The 17,845-nt window shown below is 35.4% G+C and overlaps 1 protein-coding gene across 1 annotated transcript; it reads left to right on the top strand.

Moving 5' to 3' along the window:
- Positions 1–3,300: 3,300 nt before the first annotated feature.
- On the top strand, positions 3,301–8,170 carry LOC114323548 (uncharacterized). The gene is made up of 4 exons (XM_028271156.2): positions 3,301–3,615; positions 5,356–5,518; positions 6,510–6,803; positions 7,379–8,170. Exons 2-4 carry the CDS (start codon positions 5,375–5,377, stop codon positions 8,006–8,008), a joined length of 1,068 nt encoding a protein of 355 aa, XP_028126957.1. The 5' UTR covers positions 3,301–3,615; positions 5,356–5,374; the 3' UTR covers positions 8,009–8,170.
- The last annotated feature ends 9,675 nt before the right edge of the window (positions 8,171–17,845 follow it).

Raw genomic sequence — 17,845 nt, 5'->3', positions numbered from 1 at the left:
AAAAAAAAAAAAAAGAAGAAAGCAATAATTGATGAACCCATCATACCATTTAAGTTAGCATGGACTTCCTCAAATTATATTTTAAAATTTTCTTAACTTGTGTTTTTAGGATATATTAAAAAAAAATTAAAACTATATATTTTTTATTACATTCACTTTTGTATAAAATATATAACTTTTTAAAAAAATTTAACATATATTTTAAAGGCACACATTAACAAAATCATATATTTATGATCAAATCATATCAATAAGTAAGATTATTATTTTCTCATTAAATAAGGCTTAAAACTATACCATTTTACCTTTACACGAGTGTACATGTGATTTTTTTATAAGTTCATTACCCGATATGAAATGAAGGGGTGACATTTATTTTATTTGGTTTAAATTTTGAAATTTGTCTTTTGATTTTTTTGTTTTTGATTTTTTGTACTTTTAATGATTTTTTCATATTTTAGTTAATTATTTTAACTTCTAAAATGTAGATAAAACGTAAGTTAGTTGTGAAGAAATTTTAAAAAGTTCATGAAAGACAAAAAAAAATTGAAATGTTGTATCTAAATAATTAAAAATGAATTAAATATATAAAAAATAAATTACTAAAGACAAAAAAAAAACACCTAAAAACAAACTAATAATTAAATAATAATTTAAAAAATTAAATCAAACAAGATGATCATACGGTAAAACCAATTAATATTGTAATATAATTTGTTCACCTTGTAAACAGTGGAGATATAGAAAGTGTGTCGTCCATGATTCATTCGATTATATAATGGCATCTATATATTATTTTCACTCAACCTGCTTCTCCATGACTTTTTAAACCAACCAACCTGGATTTGCCCTCGCAAGTTTCTCACACATTTTGGGAGCAGAGCATGCAGCAAAATCGTACAATAAATCTTAGAAGAATTACATTTTGAACGGCATTATTCTTTTTATTTTGCACTGATATTTTAATTAGAAAAATGTTTGAGATCTTTAATAAAATTCCTACAATTTAATCTATGATAACGTAAAATGATAGGTGTAATTTTTTTATTTGTGACATAGGGGGTGTTTGGTGCAGCTTTTTTAAGCCAACTTATGGCTTCTGGCTTTTAAAAAGTTATTTTGGACTGTTTGGTTAAACTTATTTCAAACAGCTTCTGATTCTAACAACTTATTTTAAGTCAAAAAAGCTGATTCTGAGAAGCTGCTCACCCCTTGCTTCTGATTATCAGCTTCTGCTGTGGACATGTTAATTCACGGTTATACTCTTAGATTTTTTTATTTTTTATTTTTTTAAAAATAGAAAAAGACTCAAATGGACTATTAAATATTATTATTATTTTTTATGAAAAATGTAGACAAATAGTGAATAATAAAAAATAAAAATTAATTAAAAAAGCTACTTCACAGCTTATTTAACGGTGGTGTTTGGTGTAGCTGTTAAAACAGATTATAGATTATAACTTAACAGATTATAGATTATGACTTTAATCAGAAGCGGTTAATCTGTTTGGCATAGCTGTTGGATTATAGATTTAAGTTGCTGAGTAGTGTTTGTTAAATAAGCTGTGAAGTAGCTTTTTTAATTAATTTTTATTTTTTATTATTCACTATTTGTCTACATTTTTCATAAAAAATAATAATAATATTTAATAGTCCATTTGAGTCTTTTTCTATTTTTAAAAAAATAAAAAATAAAAAAATCTAAGAGTATAACCGTGAATTAACATGTCCACAGCAGAAGCTGATAATCAGAAGCAAGGGGTGAGCAGCTTCTCAGAATCAGCTTTTTTGACTTAAAATAAGTTGTTAGAATCAGAAGCTGTTTGAAATAAGTTTAACCAAACAGTCCAAAATAACTTTTTAAAAGCCAGAAGCCATAAGTTGGCTTAAAAAAGCTGCACCAAACACCCCCAACAAACACTACTCAGCAACTTAAATCTATAATCCAACAGCTATGCCAAACAGATTAACCGCTTCTGATTAAAGTCATAATCTATAATCTGTTAAGTTATAATCTATAATATGTTTTAACAGCTACACCAAACACCACCATACTCAACTATGTAGGGTTCTACTTCCTTACCACATTATTAGAAGTATATGAAGATGTCTTAAATGTGTATTTCTAATATTACTCTTTTCATTTATAGGAACTCTTAGCGCAATTTACAAAAAATAATATATATAAAAAGATTAATTACACCTTTCACCATTATATTTTGATCAAAATTTTACTGTAATTCCTATAATTTCAAATTACAACAATTTATTTATTATAATTTAAGTGCAATTTCAATTTAATCTTTTAATATAAATTGGAGATTAAGGGGTTGTTTGGGATGTCCTAAATAAGTGTACTTTTTATCTTTTTGGACTAAAAAGTTGAGAAAAAAAAAATGGATGTTTGGGTTAACTTTTTGAATTTTTATAAAAAAAAAATGTGTATTAAAAAATTATAAAAATAAGTGTATAGGAGAAGATAGGGTTGGAGGCCGTACGGATGGAGAGGAGCCGGCTGGGTGAGTGATGAGGAAATATTGTCTCCTTCTCCATGATTGATTGGATGGTGTTGTTTGGTCCGTGGGGGCCCACCACGGGCCCCGTTTTTCTAATCGGAACCGTTTAATGCGTAGAACTCATCGAGTACTATGTGCTTGTAAAAAATCACGTTGATTGGATATCGATAACTATCTGATTGTGTTATTTTTTTTGTTAACTGTAACAAAACTGATTTGATCATGTAGTTAGAGATATCCGATAGACGTGATTTTTTACAGGCATATCGTACTAGACGATTTCTACATATTCAACGGTTCAGATTATCAAAAAGGAGACCCATGGTGAACCCCAATGGACTCAACTTTACTATTAAGATTTAATAAATATTCTACTATAAAAAAAAAATTTCTCTATCACTGGTACCTCTCATCACGTCAGTCATCATTTCGGCTAAATTTTGATTTGTATTAATATTTGTTTATTAATATTTTAATATTTTTTTTATGAATAGTGATAATTTTTTAACTTTTTGTGTAATTTTTTAACTTTTTGACTTTTTCGAAAGTTGCCAAACTTAACCTAAAATTAATAATTTTTTGAATATTTATCAATTTTTTAAATTACAGATATAAATAAAATTAACAAAAAATTATTCAAAAAAATTAAATTAAAACTGAATTTAAGAATTAAATTATTTAATTTGAAACTATAAAAAAAAATAAAAGTAGGTCAAAGCATGAGGATTAAAAAAGTGTAATTAATTCAAAAAAAAATAAAAATAAAAAAACCCACGTTAAGCACGCATAAGGTACAGCTGCGAAAAGGTGGCCTGCCTGCCTCCCCCAATAATTGTTGTTTTTTGCGATTTCCACCCAAGAATTTGTCAAAGGCCCCCAACATACCATCCCCACGACCCAACTGTTCCATTCGTCAAATTTGGCGTGTGTGAACCACGAAGAGGCATCTTTCCTCTTTCTCTCTCCTGCCTCAATCGTTTACCTACTGCTAGTACTCCCTCTTCTCCCTTGATTCCTCCTTCGTCTCCTTCAAAGATCTCTCTTGTTTTTGGGTTTTCTTTGTATTCCCCATTCTTACCTGCTCCGGCTGCATCTGAAGGTACAATTGCATTTTTACATCTTTACCTGCTTGTTTATGTCTCTAGATGTATTGGGTTTTGATTGGGTTGTTGTCAATTTCTTGGATTGTTTGAGTATAATGGGTGCTATGTCATTTTTTTGCTGCTTTTTTGATTGATGATGTGCAAAGGGTTTTTGATGTTGAAGTTTGAACTTTGATCCTTAATGTTGTGTAGATGATTTGTGTGTTGAATTGTAATCCTGAGACCTTGGATTTAAGCCATTACTTGGGCAAAAGTCATTTTTCTTCCTTTGTTGTTTTCTTTAGCTGACCCCAAGTAGTTGGGAATTATGTGTTTGTTGAGCTTTACATGAATGTATGTGTATAATTGTGTATAAAAGCCCACCTTCTGGGGCTGCATCTCAATGTACAATTGCTTGTTTCTTGTTTGATGTACTTAGATACATCTTTATTTGTTTGTATATGTCTCTAGATATATTGGGTTCTGATTGAAATGATCTGGATTGTTGTCAATTTCTTGGATTGTTAAGTTTTGGAGAGTGCTATGTCAAATTTGCTGTTTCTGATTGATGATGTGAAAAGTGGGGTTGTGATGTTGAAGTTTGAGCTTTTGATCCTTAATGTTGTATGGATGATTTGAGTGTTGAATTGTAATCCTGAGATCTTGGATTCAAGACATTACTTGGGGAAGTATCAATTTTTTGACATTGATGTTACTTTAGCTGATACAAAGTAGTTGGAAATTACATCTTTGTTGAGCTTTACATGAATCTATGTGTATAAAACCCCAGTTTTATGATTGATACCTCAATAATTTAGAGGTCTAAGTTCAGTTAGAGGGGTTAACCAAAGGATTTTGGTGAGAATTGATTATTAGGTAAATTAAGAACCTCTGGAATTATTGATTTGAAAAGGTCAAATAGTTTAAGTTTTATGATTTATACCTTAATAATTTAGAGGTCTAAGTTCACTTAGTCGGGGCATCCTAAGGATGTTGGTGAGAATTGACGATTAGGTTAATGAAGATTCTCTGATATTATTGGTTTTAGTTTTAAGTTTTTTGAGAGATTTTGTGGAATGTTTATAGTTTAGGGCAATGATCCAAAAAAATTGAGCTCAAGCTTTGGTCACAGCAGCCCAATTGTATCATTTATCCTTTCTCACTGTGACTTTGTTTTCTCACATAATAAGGTAAGGTAGAATCCGGTGGTCATTGGCTTGAGCGAGTGAAAGCTCAAGCTTTTTTAATATTCAACCCATACTTCACAGTTTTTTGGATAGGAATTTGGTCTCAAAAAGTGTAAATAATGGGGATTTTGTTGTGTAACCTTTACGACTATTGAAGCAGAGTTCTCTTATTTTATGATACATCTATGATGGGTCTTGAAAAGCTTTACTGAATTCTACCACTGACAACCCTAACTACAGAGTTTCTAGGATTCAATTAGTTGATTGTTTGCCGGCTCAGTTTTTATTGTGAATTGCAAATTGATTTAGCTGTACATTCACGTGACATCATTTTCCTACCAATGCCATTTCTAAGCTTGGTTTAGATTTATAACTATACATTACACATTTCTCTTCCTCGTATGAAATTTTAACGCTGCTATCCATTGTTACATGTCTTAAAGCCATTTCATATATCGATTTTTACTATAATGTTCATGTTGGTTTGACTAGGTTCATAGTTGACATTTTGCCCTTTTGACTGACAACGCTGTGAGGATGTTGTTATTTACACTTATTTTCTCTTTGTAGGTGATCCTGCTTCCGTGAAATGGACTTTTTCTTCAGGGATGTGACTGAGTTGTGTCAAGACTCTCAACCTTGTCATCAGGACATTACTAGGTGTCCATTTCTGCGGAACATTAATGAGCCTACTAATTTCTCCTTCTCCTCATCAATGAGTTTCCCAATGCCTGTAAGTTGTATAATTTATTAATGACTTGCTAGTGCATCTCATGATTTTGATCATAATGTAGTTGTGTTTTCTTCATCTTATCTAGGTCTCCTCGGTTCACTGCATATTATTATTAAATTATCATCTTACATTTTTGTTGGTAACTTTAAACCCCACATGGTGCATTGATGCATAGCACTGGCATTGGGTGCTGAGTTAGAAAAGTTCATTTATTTAGCCTGATATCTCACTTGTTAGCTAAAGGGCCTGTTGCATCTATCATCTATGTTACATGGACTCGGGTATGAGTATCGGGGACATATCTTGCACACTTATATATTGTATGTCGTATAATATTATTAGATAAAAAATATCATGTAAATTATTTGAAAATGTACTTAAAATTAAATAAAATTTGGGAGGAATATGGAATTTCTATCTCCCATTCAGGTTAGAGGTAAGAAATATGTCTTACTAGCAAATGTGAGTTTCTTCTTCTTCAAACGTCAAATAAAATTAGAGAATCCAAACCAAACCCAACCAAACCTTAAGTCCTATCAAATGGAGTCGGTTACATGAATCCTCCTTCTCTACGCGGCTCCATCAAATGCCATTTCATTAGTCAAATTAAGTAAATTCACATCTCTATTTACTACGCTAGCCAACGTCAATCTAGGTCTACCTCGCCCCCTAACACTTCCATCTACTGTCACTGCATTGCATTTCTTCACTACTACCTCTGTTGGTCTCTATTGAATATGACCAAACCATCTCAATCTATTCTCTCTCAACTTATCTTCTTTCGGTGTTACTCCTATCCATTCCCAAATATACTCATTCCTAAATTTAGTACAAGTGTCAGACACATATCTCACATGTCATATCCAGTGGACACAGGTACTATGGGGAAATAGAATAGTCCATATTGTCTATCATGATGCCCGACTTTACCCTTTGCTGGACTTAATTAGACTGGACTACCTTTTTATGTTTTTCTTCTTTTCCTACTCAGGTACGAGGAGCTAAAGGTCCAATTTTTGAGGATGGACCCAATTTTGAAAATGCATTTAGGCTTTTCCATGGGCAAAATGGCGTTGTCCCACTCTCTGGAAGACCATTCATGCATTCTGAGAAGTTAGAATCTGAACCTACACCATGTCAATTCAATCCTTTAGCAGCAAAGGCCGCCTCCATTAGTCTTTCAGGTTTTGGAGCTGGAGGACCATTTGGCTTTGATGCATTCTCTGAGAAATGGAAGAATCAGAAAAGAAAATCCAAATCATCAGAGAAAGGAACTTCTTCACAGGTATACAACTATGAACAAAGCACAAAAGGTTTCCTAGATTGGAGATTATGATCAATTTCATGTATGCTATATAATGAAGAGAAAATTGGAAAAATACTGTATTTTAAATATTGTGAAAATACTCAAAATGTATATATGCTATATATTAGTGAATTTTTTTTAATGCATCCAAATCTCTTACTTTTTAGGTTTTTTAGTCTATAAGAATCTACAAAGTCAAAAAAAATTGAAAAACATAAATAAATAAATAAAGTCTACGTATTAAGTTTTTTTGTTGTTGTTATTGTTGTCGTCGTCGTCTTTAATGGACTTTTTTCAAAAAATTCAATTTTTCAAAAAAAACTTTTCAGAAAAGTGAATTTTTTAATAAAAAGTTCACTAAAATGAAAAAATCCAAATAAAAACATTGCTAAAAAAGCATTTGCTAAATCGAACCTTAATTTGGGGTTTGAAGAATTGTGAGTTTCGAACCTACCTGTAGTTTACAATTCTGAATCTCAGATTAGATGTTAAGATGCCAATAGCATAACTTTGGAAATCGCTCCTCTCTTGACACTTACATTTCAATCTTTCAGGGAGGAGACTCGAAGCACGAAGCAATGGGTAACGAATGGTTAGAAACCGGGAATTGCCCAATTGCAAAGTCATACCGAGCAGTGAGTCACGTCCTTCCGCTTGTGGCAAAGGCTCTTCAGCCACCTCCCGGCATAAATCTCAAGTGCCCCCCAGCCATTGTTGCAGCCCGAGCAGCCCTTTCACGAACAGCCTTTGCAAAGAACCTCCGACCCCAACCCCTCCCTGCAAAGGTTCTTGTCATTGGAGTATTGGGTATGGCTGTGAATGTTCCTTTAGGAATATGGAGAGAACACACTGAAAAATTCTCACCCTCATGGTTTGCAGCGGTCCACGCAGCAGTTCCATTCATAGGGATACTTAGGAAGTCTGTGTTGATGCCTAAGACAGCTATGGCATTTACCATTGCAGCGTCAATATTAGGCCAGGTTATTGGTTCTAGGGCAGAGCGATATCGGTTGAAAGCAGTTGATGCAAGAAAAGTAACTCTCGCTGAAACTCGTGTTGACTGTTCAAATCAGTTACAAGTTGTGGGAGTTAAAGGTGGCCATTGTGGTGAGATTGTTGAGTGGAAAACGGTTCCGATTCAGGTTGCAGGGCCATCTTGTTCATCAGCTGATGTGTGGTGCTAACATTTTTAGCAGATTTGATCTTGTGTACTCTACTTGGTGCTATTTGTATTTTTTTGTTTGTTCTTCTTGTTGATTTTGGTTTTTCTTTGCTTTAGACTCTTGGAAGACTTGGTATCAGGATTTGATGAATAAGATATGGAGGGATGAGATTATTCTCTTAAAGATTGTTTGCATTTTATATGATTTTCAAAATAAATAAAGACAAAAGTAAGACATGCTTGGCTGAAAATAAACCCTTCTGCCTATGGTCTTTTTATTGTTCAATGAGTTGACGAATATAGAAATCAGTTATTAAATTGGATACATAATGTATATGATTATATGATTGGTTTCTATGCTCGTAGCAAGCTATTTACCGTCAACAATGGAGTTGTACTGGTTCACGGAAGTGATTATCTAACAGGAATTTTGGGAATTTGTTGTAGATGCAACCTTTTAGGTTGGGGATTTAACAATCTTGTTTTAAAAAGTGTATGCCTATTGTTTTTTAACATTTGTTCCAAAGAAATCTTTGTACTTGACATTTGAATAAAAAACACAGTCGCTTGATCTCTTTGGTTGGCTTGTTTGTTTGAATTATTGTTTGATCCTATCGACTTCAAATTAACATAATTTTTACTAACAGAGATCTCAAAAACAATTTTGTAAATATATATAAATGATGAATGTTTTTAAAATTTTCATTATTTTGTTTTTTAAATCATGAAAAATCAAACACAAAATAAAAATAAAGGAACTAAAACACAACCAAACTATTTTTCACAAAAAATGGATGCAAAAAGGATTTTTGGAATATATCATTGTAAGAAAACATATACAAGCTGAAGCTAATATTAACAAATATTTGAAAAATCTTCACATTGGTGTGGAACACCCAAACAATGGTCATATAGTATTTTTTATTTTACAATCCAAAAGTCCTTTTCACACCCTCCTATTTTATAGAGACAAGTTAGAGGGAGTAAAATACATAATAGGTAAATAATTTTTCGTCAATCGTGTGAAAATATGGAGTTAGAAAGAGAAAGTGCTCGCGAACCCTTTTCTACCGAAGAAGCCGATTTGCTCCGGCGTAGTAAAAAGAAGGTTAAAAAAAGGCGAGATGATGGGTCGATAAAAGAGATTGAGGCTAAAGACACCGGTGTGGTTGAAGTCAACACTGTTGAACTGAAAGGCGTCGAATATGGCCCTCGTGGTACCCAAGGGTTTTCCTTTCGGGAGGCCCTTACAAATGATAATACCAAACGCTGGTATACTGCCGATAGTGAGGATGGTGAACTTGTTGATTCTGTTGATGTTGATGGTGACAACGCAGGTTCCACCTCTCACTGGCCTCGGCTCTCTGTTCCACCGGATGAATTAGTCAAACTTCGAGCTCCATGGTGCAAGACTCTCATCGTTAAAGTCTTAGGGCGAACCGTTGGTGTTAGTCTCCTAACCCAATGGATGAAACAAGTGTGGCGCTTACAGCAACATTTTGACATGGTTGATGTCGGAGAGGGTTACTACTTGATTCGTTTTGCTTGTAAAGTGGATTACCTTCATGTCCTTCTTGATGGGCCATGGATTGTTCTTGGGCATTACTTAACAGTAAGCAAATGGCGACCTGATTTCCGACCAATTTTCGATGACCTCCCTTCTACAATGGTATGGGTTTGATTTGCTGGTATCCCGATTGAGTATTTTAATAAGCAATTATTGATGCGGTTAGGGAATTTGCTTGGACGAGCTATTAAAACTGATAGGCTTTCCGCTGATGCCACTAGAGGGAGGTTTATAAGAGTTTGTGTTGAGCTCAATCTGGAACATGCACTCATCTCCAGGGTGAGCATCAATAATATTGAATTCCCTGTAGAATATGAAGGCTTACATCTTATCTATTTTGAGTGTGACAAGTATGGGTATCGTCAGGGAGTTTGTTCGTCATTGGTTCCAATGCCGGCACCCAGAGTTAAGACGGGGACTGTTCAACTGCCGACGACCGGAGTTGAGAAGGGTCAGAAATTTGGACCATGGATGATAGCACAAACACGTAATAGGGGTACAATCACTAATCGCTCTCGTATAACCTCTGCCACAAAGGGTGATTCTGTAACCACGTCCCAGGGTGCTCGCACGTCGCCTAATGCACGACCCACTCTGCACAAGGGTAAGGCAGTTATGTCACGTGGCACCTCAGGCTCTCGTTTTTCAGTCCTACATGAAGGGGACACTACTGAATTACACAACTCTTTTGGGCCATTTAACTCTTTTGATAATTTATCCATCGGGCCTTTCGAGCTGGGCCATGGTTCTACTTCTAGGCCCTTCCCCAGTACTAAACAGCAGTAGCCAAGTTCCAAGGCCCATTCCAATAAGCCCAAAGCTCACTCTTCTATCCCTAAGGCCTTTAATGCCTCTCCCAATCAGACAAGCCATCCTAAATTTTCACTGTCCCACACATCCCTAATCCCCCCCAAGCTTCTGCATCCTACACTCCCCTCCCGTCCCTCCCTCCTTCCACCTCTCTGGACAGTTTTCACCCCCTTCCCTCATTTAAAGTCGGAGGCTCTGTTAAGAGCCACACCAATGGATCGGTTTTGCAACCTACACCCCCCACCATTGACATCTCCTTTCCAGATGATCGAATTCCTGAGATTTCTACTTGTACCAATCATGGTCGGCCACCGAACCACTCGGCCTACCTTGGTCATTCCTCCCGAGATGATCACTGTGATCCTATTGATAATGAGCCCTGTTCACGACGTTCCAGTGAAGCTGGGGAGAGTTGCGAGTTTACCGATGGTGTTGCAACGGGGTTTGATCGTTCAGGATCAACCCAGATGGAGCTCTAGCCAAGTGTTTGGCCTCCCATTAATAATCATCCCCATGAAGCTCCTTGTTTGGAATTGTAGAGGTGCTGGTGGTGCTGCAACTGTCCGTACGACCTGTGAGCTTGTTCGAGCGCATGACCCGGCGGTCTTGGTGTTACTTGAAACCAGGGTTCAAAGTCTAAAAGCTAATCGCATCCTTCGTAGGATTAGATTCTCAGCCATGGCCGTTGTTGAAGCGGTGGGTTTTGTCGGTGGGATATGATTATTGTGGAAAACTGACTTGGTTGATGTGGAGGTTCTACCACCACATTCTCAAGCTTGAAGTGCTGTAATTCGTCGGCATAATGAGGTGGATTGGCTCTTCATCGCAGTCTATGCTAGTCCATGTGCTCACTCTCGCACTGAACTGTGGGATTATCTGGCAGGGGTAGCTCATGGCCTCTCTCTACCTTGGTTAGTGGCTGGTGATTTCAACCAAATTATGGCTCATTCTGAAAAACGAGAAGGTGCCTCCTCATCTCAAAGTCAATTAATTATGTTATGGGATAATATTAATCGCTATCATCTTTCAGATTTGGGTTTCTTGGGGTCGAAATTCACCTAGGCAAACGGGCGCAAAGGGGTTGCTAATATTAAAGAGTGAATTGATCGAGCTCTTTGTACTGATTCGTGGCATCATTTATTTCCGGAGGCGTGGGTCCAGTACCTTCCCAAGATAAAGTCTGATCACTATCCTTTACTGATTTCTTTGTTTGGGACAATTCCTCAACATTCTAAACGCCCATTCTGAATGGAGGCAGCTTGGCTAACTCACCTTACCTTTAAGGATGTTATTCATCATTCCTAGAGCTTCGCAGAGAATAATTTGCCTTTAACCATTGATCATCTTGTGCATGCTGTTACTATTTGGAATAAAGAAGTCTTTGGGAATATTTTCTGGAGAAAGAATAAGGTTTTGGCTAGACTGAGTGGTATCCAACGAGCCTTGGGCTCTTCCCCTAACCCATTTCTAGAGCAACTTGAATTGGAACTTACTCAAGAATACAATCAGTGTGTTTGGTTTGAGTTTTCTGGATTAAGCTTTTTGAAAACTGACTTTTTTGGTTTTCGTGTTTTTTTGTTTTTAGTGAATATTTTTTAAATTTTAAACATTTTTTTTTACTTTTTTAGATGTACCTTACTTAGATGTATCTAAAAAGTAAAAAATTTGTGAAAAAATATTTTAAAAAATTAATAAATACATAAAAATATAAAAAATATACTGAATTCTTGTATTTTTTTTTTTATTTTTGGTATTTAGTGAATTTTTAAAAGATTTTTTTTACAATTTTTTTACTTTTTAGGTGTATTTATGTTAGGTGTGTCTAAAAAGTAAAAAAATTGCTTAAAATATTAAAAAAATTCAGTAAAAACAAAAAAAAGGAAAATAAGAAAGTATAATTTTTTGAAAAGTGTTTTTTGAAAAGTGGAAACAAGCAAATAGATTCTTCTTCAAGAGAAGGTTCTCTGGTTTCAGAAGTCTCGATCTAATTGGCTTATGTTTGGTGATGCTAACACTCGTTTTTTCCATACTTTCACTCTAATTCGACGTAAATGAGATAGAGTCATGGCTCTAAGACATGATGATGGTTCTTGGTGTTCAGATCAACTAGAGTTACAAAGTAAAGCTATTCAGCATTTTCAAAAGTTGTTCCAATCTGAGCCTGGGATCTCCACTTCTCCTTTAACTCACTTATTGCCGATCTTAACCCCTACAGAGGTGGCTCTTCTCAATCGTCCTATTTCAGCTACTGAAGTTAAAGATGTTGTTTTTTCATTGGATCCTTACAAAGCCCCGGGTCTTGATGGAATTCAACCTTTCTTTTATCAACAGCTTTGGGATGTTGTTGGGCCGGCTCTCACCACAGTTATTCAGCAGATGTTTTCCTCTGGAGACATTCCCACAGATTTGAATAAGACTCTCATCACCCTCATTCCTAAGGTGGATCATCCCTCTACTATGAATCATTCTCGCCCCATCTCCTTGAGCAATGTCACGATGCGAATTCTATCCAAAATTCTGGTATTTTGGGTACACCTTTTCCTCACAAAGCTTGTTAATCCTCTTCAGGGCAGCTTTATTCCTGGTAGACAAGCTACGGACAATATCGTGCTCGTTCAAAAGCTTTTTCACTTCATGCATAAGTCCAAAAGCGATAAAGGGGCTATGGCCATTAAAATTGATCTTGAAAAGGCATATGACAGAATATAATGGTCGTTTTTGGAGCAGGTTCTGAATGAGATGGGGTTCCCCTCTTCTTGGATCACTCTGATTATGAAGTGTGTCTCTACAACTCAGCTAACCATCCTTTGGAATGGCGTCTCAACTTCCTTTTTCCAACCCTCCAGAAGGTTAAGACAAGGAGATCCTCTTCTCCCTACCTCTTCTTCTTCTATATTGAGAAATTGGGCCACAGTATCTTGGAAACTGTTAATCAGAAACGATGGAAGCCAGTTAAAATCTCCAGACAGGGCCCCAGGTTCTCCCATCTCTTTTTTGCGGATGACCTGTTTTTATTTGGTGAGGCTTCTAGCAATCAAGTTTCAGTGATGAAAGACATCATGCAAGTATTCTGTGCTAGCTCCGGCCAATGCATCAACTTTCGGAAGTCCAAGGTTTTGTTTTCCCCGTGTGTCGCTCGCCAAACCTGTAACGTTTTGAGCATGGAAAGTGGCATTCCTATTACTCTTGATATGGGTAAATATTTGGGTGTTCCTTTATTTCATACTCGGGTCTCCAAGAACACTTACAAGTACATTATTGATCGAGTCAAAGATCGGTTAGCAGGTTGGAAGACCAGGCAGCTGTCGTTGGCTGGCTGTGCTACCCTCATCCAATCAGTGACATCTTCTATTCCTGCCTACGCCATGCAAACTACGCTTCTTCCTAGCTTCGTTTGTGCTACCATTGATAAATGTCATCGCCATTTTCTTTGGGGAGGAGACCCAAATCATCAGCGTATGTCTCTTGTGGCTTGGGATATGGTGTGTAAGCCCAAAATTGAAGAGGGTTTGGGTTTACGTAACATGAGAGCCATAAATATTGCTTTATTAGCGAAGTTAGGATGACGGGCTATTCATGAGCCTACTCCTTGGGCGGTAGCACTCCGTTTCAAATACTTAGCCTCGGGTAAACAACTGTGGGATCCTTTTCCCTCTACTTCTTCATACACTTGACGTAGTATTTCTAAAGGTGCCTCGGTGGTAAGGGATGGGGCCCAATGGAGGGTTGGCAATGAGAGACGTATCAATTTTTTGGACGGATTTATGGTTAGGCTCTGTGCCTTTTCTTAATCATGTCCTAGCCCTTCTATCTAATGATCAATTGGTTTTAAAGGTTGTAGACTATTGGGGAGTTAACGGAAGCTGGGACTGGGCCAAACTATCCAACTGGTTTTCCCCTAATGTTTCGGCCTTTCTTTCACCAGTGGTGGTTCGGCCTGGAGTTGAAAATCCGGACATCTTAGTGTGGAAACATTCAACTCATGGTAAATTCACTACTAAATCTGCCTATTTAGCCATTAGGCAGCAAGATGGTCATGTTGAGGCAAATTTGGAGGATTAGAGATTAATTTGGAGGGCTCGAGGTCCTAATCGATGGAAATATTTCACGTGGTTGCCCCGTAGTGACCGTTTGTTGACTAATTCTTTAAAATATCAGCGACAACTTGTGCCAGATTCATCATGCTCTCTATGTCTCCACCATAATGAATCGACGCTTCATGCTATGCGTGACTGCACTCGAGCTAAGCATTTATGGCAAGAGATTATTCATCCATCTCATTGGATAGCCTTTTTCTCATTACCTTTAAACTAGTAGGTAGATCAGAATTTGAGAACTCCTCCATGGAACTCCAGCTCTGAATCTTGGCCCTCTTTATTTATGGCTGCCATATCTTCTTTCTGGTTTTGGTGAAATCAACAAGTTCATGACTCAGATTTTACAGAACCTTTTCAACCGGTGGCATTCATTAAGGCTAGAGCTCATGAATTCACGACCTTGAAGGATAGTCTAATCAGGGGTTCAAGCATGACCTCCATTCTTATCGCTTGGCAACGCCCTATGACTGACTAGGTAAAAATTAATGTTGATGGTGCTATGGCCAAGCGATCTGGGCAAGCCGCTTGTGGTGGTCTCATTCGTTTCGCTCAAGGTAAATGGCTCAGTGGGTTCAAGCATCATGTTGGCTCCTCCTAAATTCTTGTTGCTGAGCTTTGGGGTATTTGGAAGGGGTTACAGCTTGCCTGGATGCACGGGCATCGCTGAGTGATTCTTGAAACTGATTCGGCTGAGGCTTTTCAAGCCATTCAGAAGGCAACTCCTTTGCATCCTCAATTCAATATCTGTCAAGAGTTGTGGGACCTGTTACATCAGGATTGAGAATGTGATGTTCAATTAATTTGGCACGAGGTTAATGGGTGTACAGACATTCTTGCTAAAGAAGCTCTTGGCATGGCTACGCAATCTGAGATTTTGTTTGTGGAGCGTCCTTCGTTGGCTTTGACTTTGGCTTTTGATTTGCAGGAGGTTGGTTCCTTCAGGGTCATTCGGCTATAGTCTTGTTTCTTTTTTTCTTTTTTTTTTCTTGCTTTTGTTTTGGTTGCGGCCCTTTGTTCACCCAAAAAAAAAAAATACATAATAGGTTGAATTGTTTTGTTGCTTGAATGTTTACACGCTCAATAATTTCAATTTAAGGGGCACATCCTAATCAAAAAGCCAAATCTCTCAGTATTAACTCAAATCTATATAAAATTAAATTTGAGTAAAAAATCATTCAAAACCTTCTCTACGTGTAACACAATTTTATATCAAATTGAATTTTACCTCATTTTATTTTTTTATCTAAATTAAAAAATTGTAGTTTTAGAGTATTATTTCATACTATTCATTGCATGACACTGATCATATTATCTTAAAAAAAAAAACAATAAACTCAAGTTAAGGCACCATGTAAAAACCTAAGACCACCCTATAATTTTCCCACAGTAGGAGCAATTCTAAGTGTACTATTCATTTTTCACTAATTAAAATATAAAAAAAGTATAGAGAAAATTGTTGATAAATTCAATCTACCAATTGCATAAGGCATTAGGTTCAATAAATTATTTTTTGTTAGTGAAAAATTCACACTTTGTGAAATATTGTGGTGGAAAGTACATTTTGTTATTTTGGAAGACATTTTATTTTTGATTTTACCCTTTAATCTATTTGTCTATCTGTTTAATTTTTTTGTCTATCTGTTTATCTATTCAAATTTTTTATTTGTTTAATTTTTTTAAATATCTGTTCAAATATTTTTTTTATCTGTTTAAAATTTTTGACTATCTGTTCAAATATTTTTTATCTGTTTAATTTTTTTGACTGTTTGTTTAAATATTTTCTTATCTGTTGAATTTTTTTAATGTACTTTTCCTAATCTGTTCAAATATATTTTTTTGACTAGCTGTTCAAACATATTTTTTTTAACATATGTTTTTTATCTGTTCAATTGATCAGTCACCAATCTAGACTGGCGGAAGCTACTCGATCAGTCTGGTTCCAACAACGATTTGGACAATGATAGCATGGGTTCAGTTGGAATTTTGGTGACGGAGAGGAGGGCGAGAAGAGTGAAATGAGTGGCACTGGCAGTGGAGAAGGAGGGAGAAGATGATGAAGATCTGAAAAAAAAACCTTCGTTTGATAGATCGAGTAAAAGAGAGAGAGAGAGAGATGGAGAGATAGAGAACGAGTTTTGAGAAATGGATTTTAATAGATTGTTGTATAAAGTCTGACTTCACAACGGGAAGAATGAATAGCTTGGTCATTTTTCAAAAGTATATTCTTATAGACGTAGTGGACTTTCAAAATTGGACGGTTGGACTGAGCGCAAGAGTATATTACGTATTTTGCTTAATTCTTTTTCAAAAATGCTACAAATCTTCAAAAAAAAAAAAAAAAAAAATACAAATCCCACATTTCTTACTCACTTGTAATTAGTCTAGGAAAGAAAGAAAAAAAAAACAAAAAAAACAAAACAAAAACACATAATTGATTCACGTCATTTTGGGAGTCACGGAAGTCCGCAACTTTGAAGGACCTAAGTATTTTTTTTTTATCTATATATTTTAAACAATAATGATAGAAAGTTCTAATTATAAAACTCTAAAAAAAGCTATAATGATGTAATAAGAAAAAATATATATATATAAACACACATCACATCACATCACATATATCACATCACTAGAGCCGGCTTAAAAGTCCAAAATTAACTCTCAATCTTTATTCAAAGTTTAAAATTACTCTTTAATAACTAAGGTCCCGTTTGTTTTCAGAGGTAAAATGGAGGGGATTAATAGTGAGGGGATTGTTAGTGAGGGATTGATAGTGAGGGGATTAAGTAAAATTGTATTTGTTTTAATGATAGTTGTTAGTGTAAGAATTGTTAAATTATTTTTATATAAAATAATAAAACAAATAAAAAAATATAAAAAATTAAACATTAATATTTATAAAAAAATTCTCAATATAAAAAAATAAAAAAATTTCTAATCCCCTCACTATTTTTCTAATACCATCTCCCACAACCTCTATCTCAATCCCCTCCCCAACCTCCATCTATATCACCTCCACCATCCTAAAGCCCTCCCCAACTCTACAAACATACACAATACTAAATAATACCTCCACCATCCTAATCCCCTTTCATCTACGTAACCCAAAACAAATGGGTTTGTTTTCAGAGATAGAATGAAGGAGATTTATAGTGAGGGGATTAATAGTGAAGGAATTGTTAGTGAGGGAATTGATAGTGAGGGGATTGATAGTGAGAGGATTAATAATGAGAAATTGTTAAATTATTTTTATATAAAATAATAAAAAATTTAAAAAATTAAAAATTATATTTAAAAAAAAATTCCCAATACAAAAAAAATAAAAAAATTTCTAATCCCCTCACTATTTTTCTAATACCATCTCTACCTCTTCCTTACCAATCTCTCT

The sequence above is a fragment of the Camellia sinensis genome, chromosome 1 (genome assembly GCF_055761805.1).
Source record: "Camellia sinensis isolate YWXY chromosome 1, ASM5576180v1, whole genome shotgun sequence".
NCBI classification, from domain to species: Eukaryota; Viridiplantae; Streptophyta; class Magnoliopsida; order Ericales; family Theaceae; genus Camellia; species Camellia sinensis.
Note: the sequence above shows the minus strand (reverse complement) of the source record. Positions and strands in the feature narration are given on the sequence as shown.

Bases quoted from the DNA above. Each gene is read 5' to 3' on its own strand.
- LOC114323548 (XM_028271156.2), top strand. From the start codon at position 5,375: ATGGACTTTTTCTTCAGGGATGTGACTGAGTTGTGTCAAGACTCTCAA. The intron at 5,519-6,509 runs GTAAGTTGTATA...TTTCCTACTCAG, and splicing joins CAATGAGTTTCCCAATGCCT to GTACGAGGAGCTAAAGGTCC. The intron at 6,804-7,378 runs GTATACAACTAT...TCAATCTTTCAG, and splicing joins AGAAAGGAACTTCTTCACAG to GGAGGAGACTCGAAGCACGA.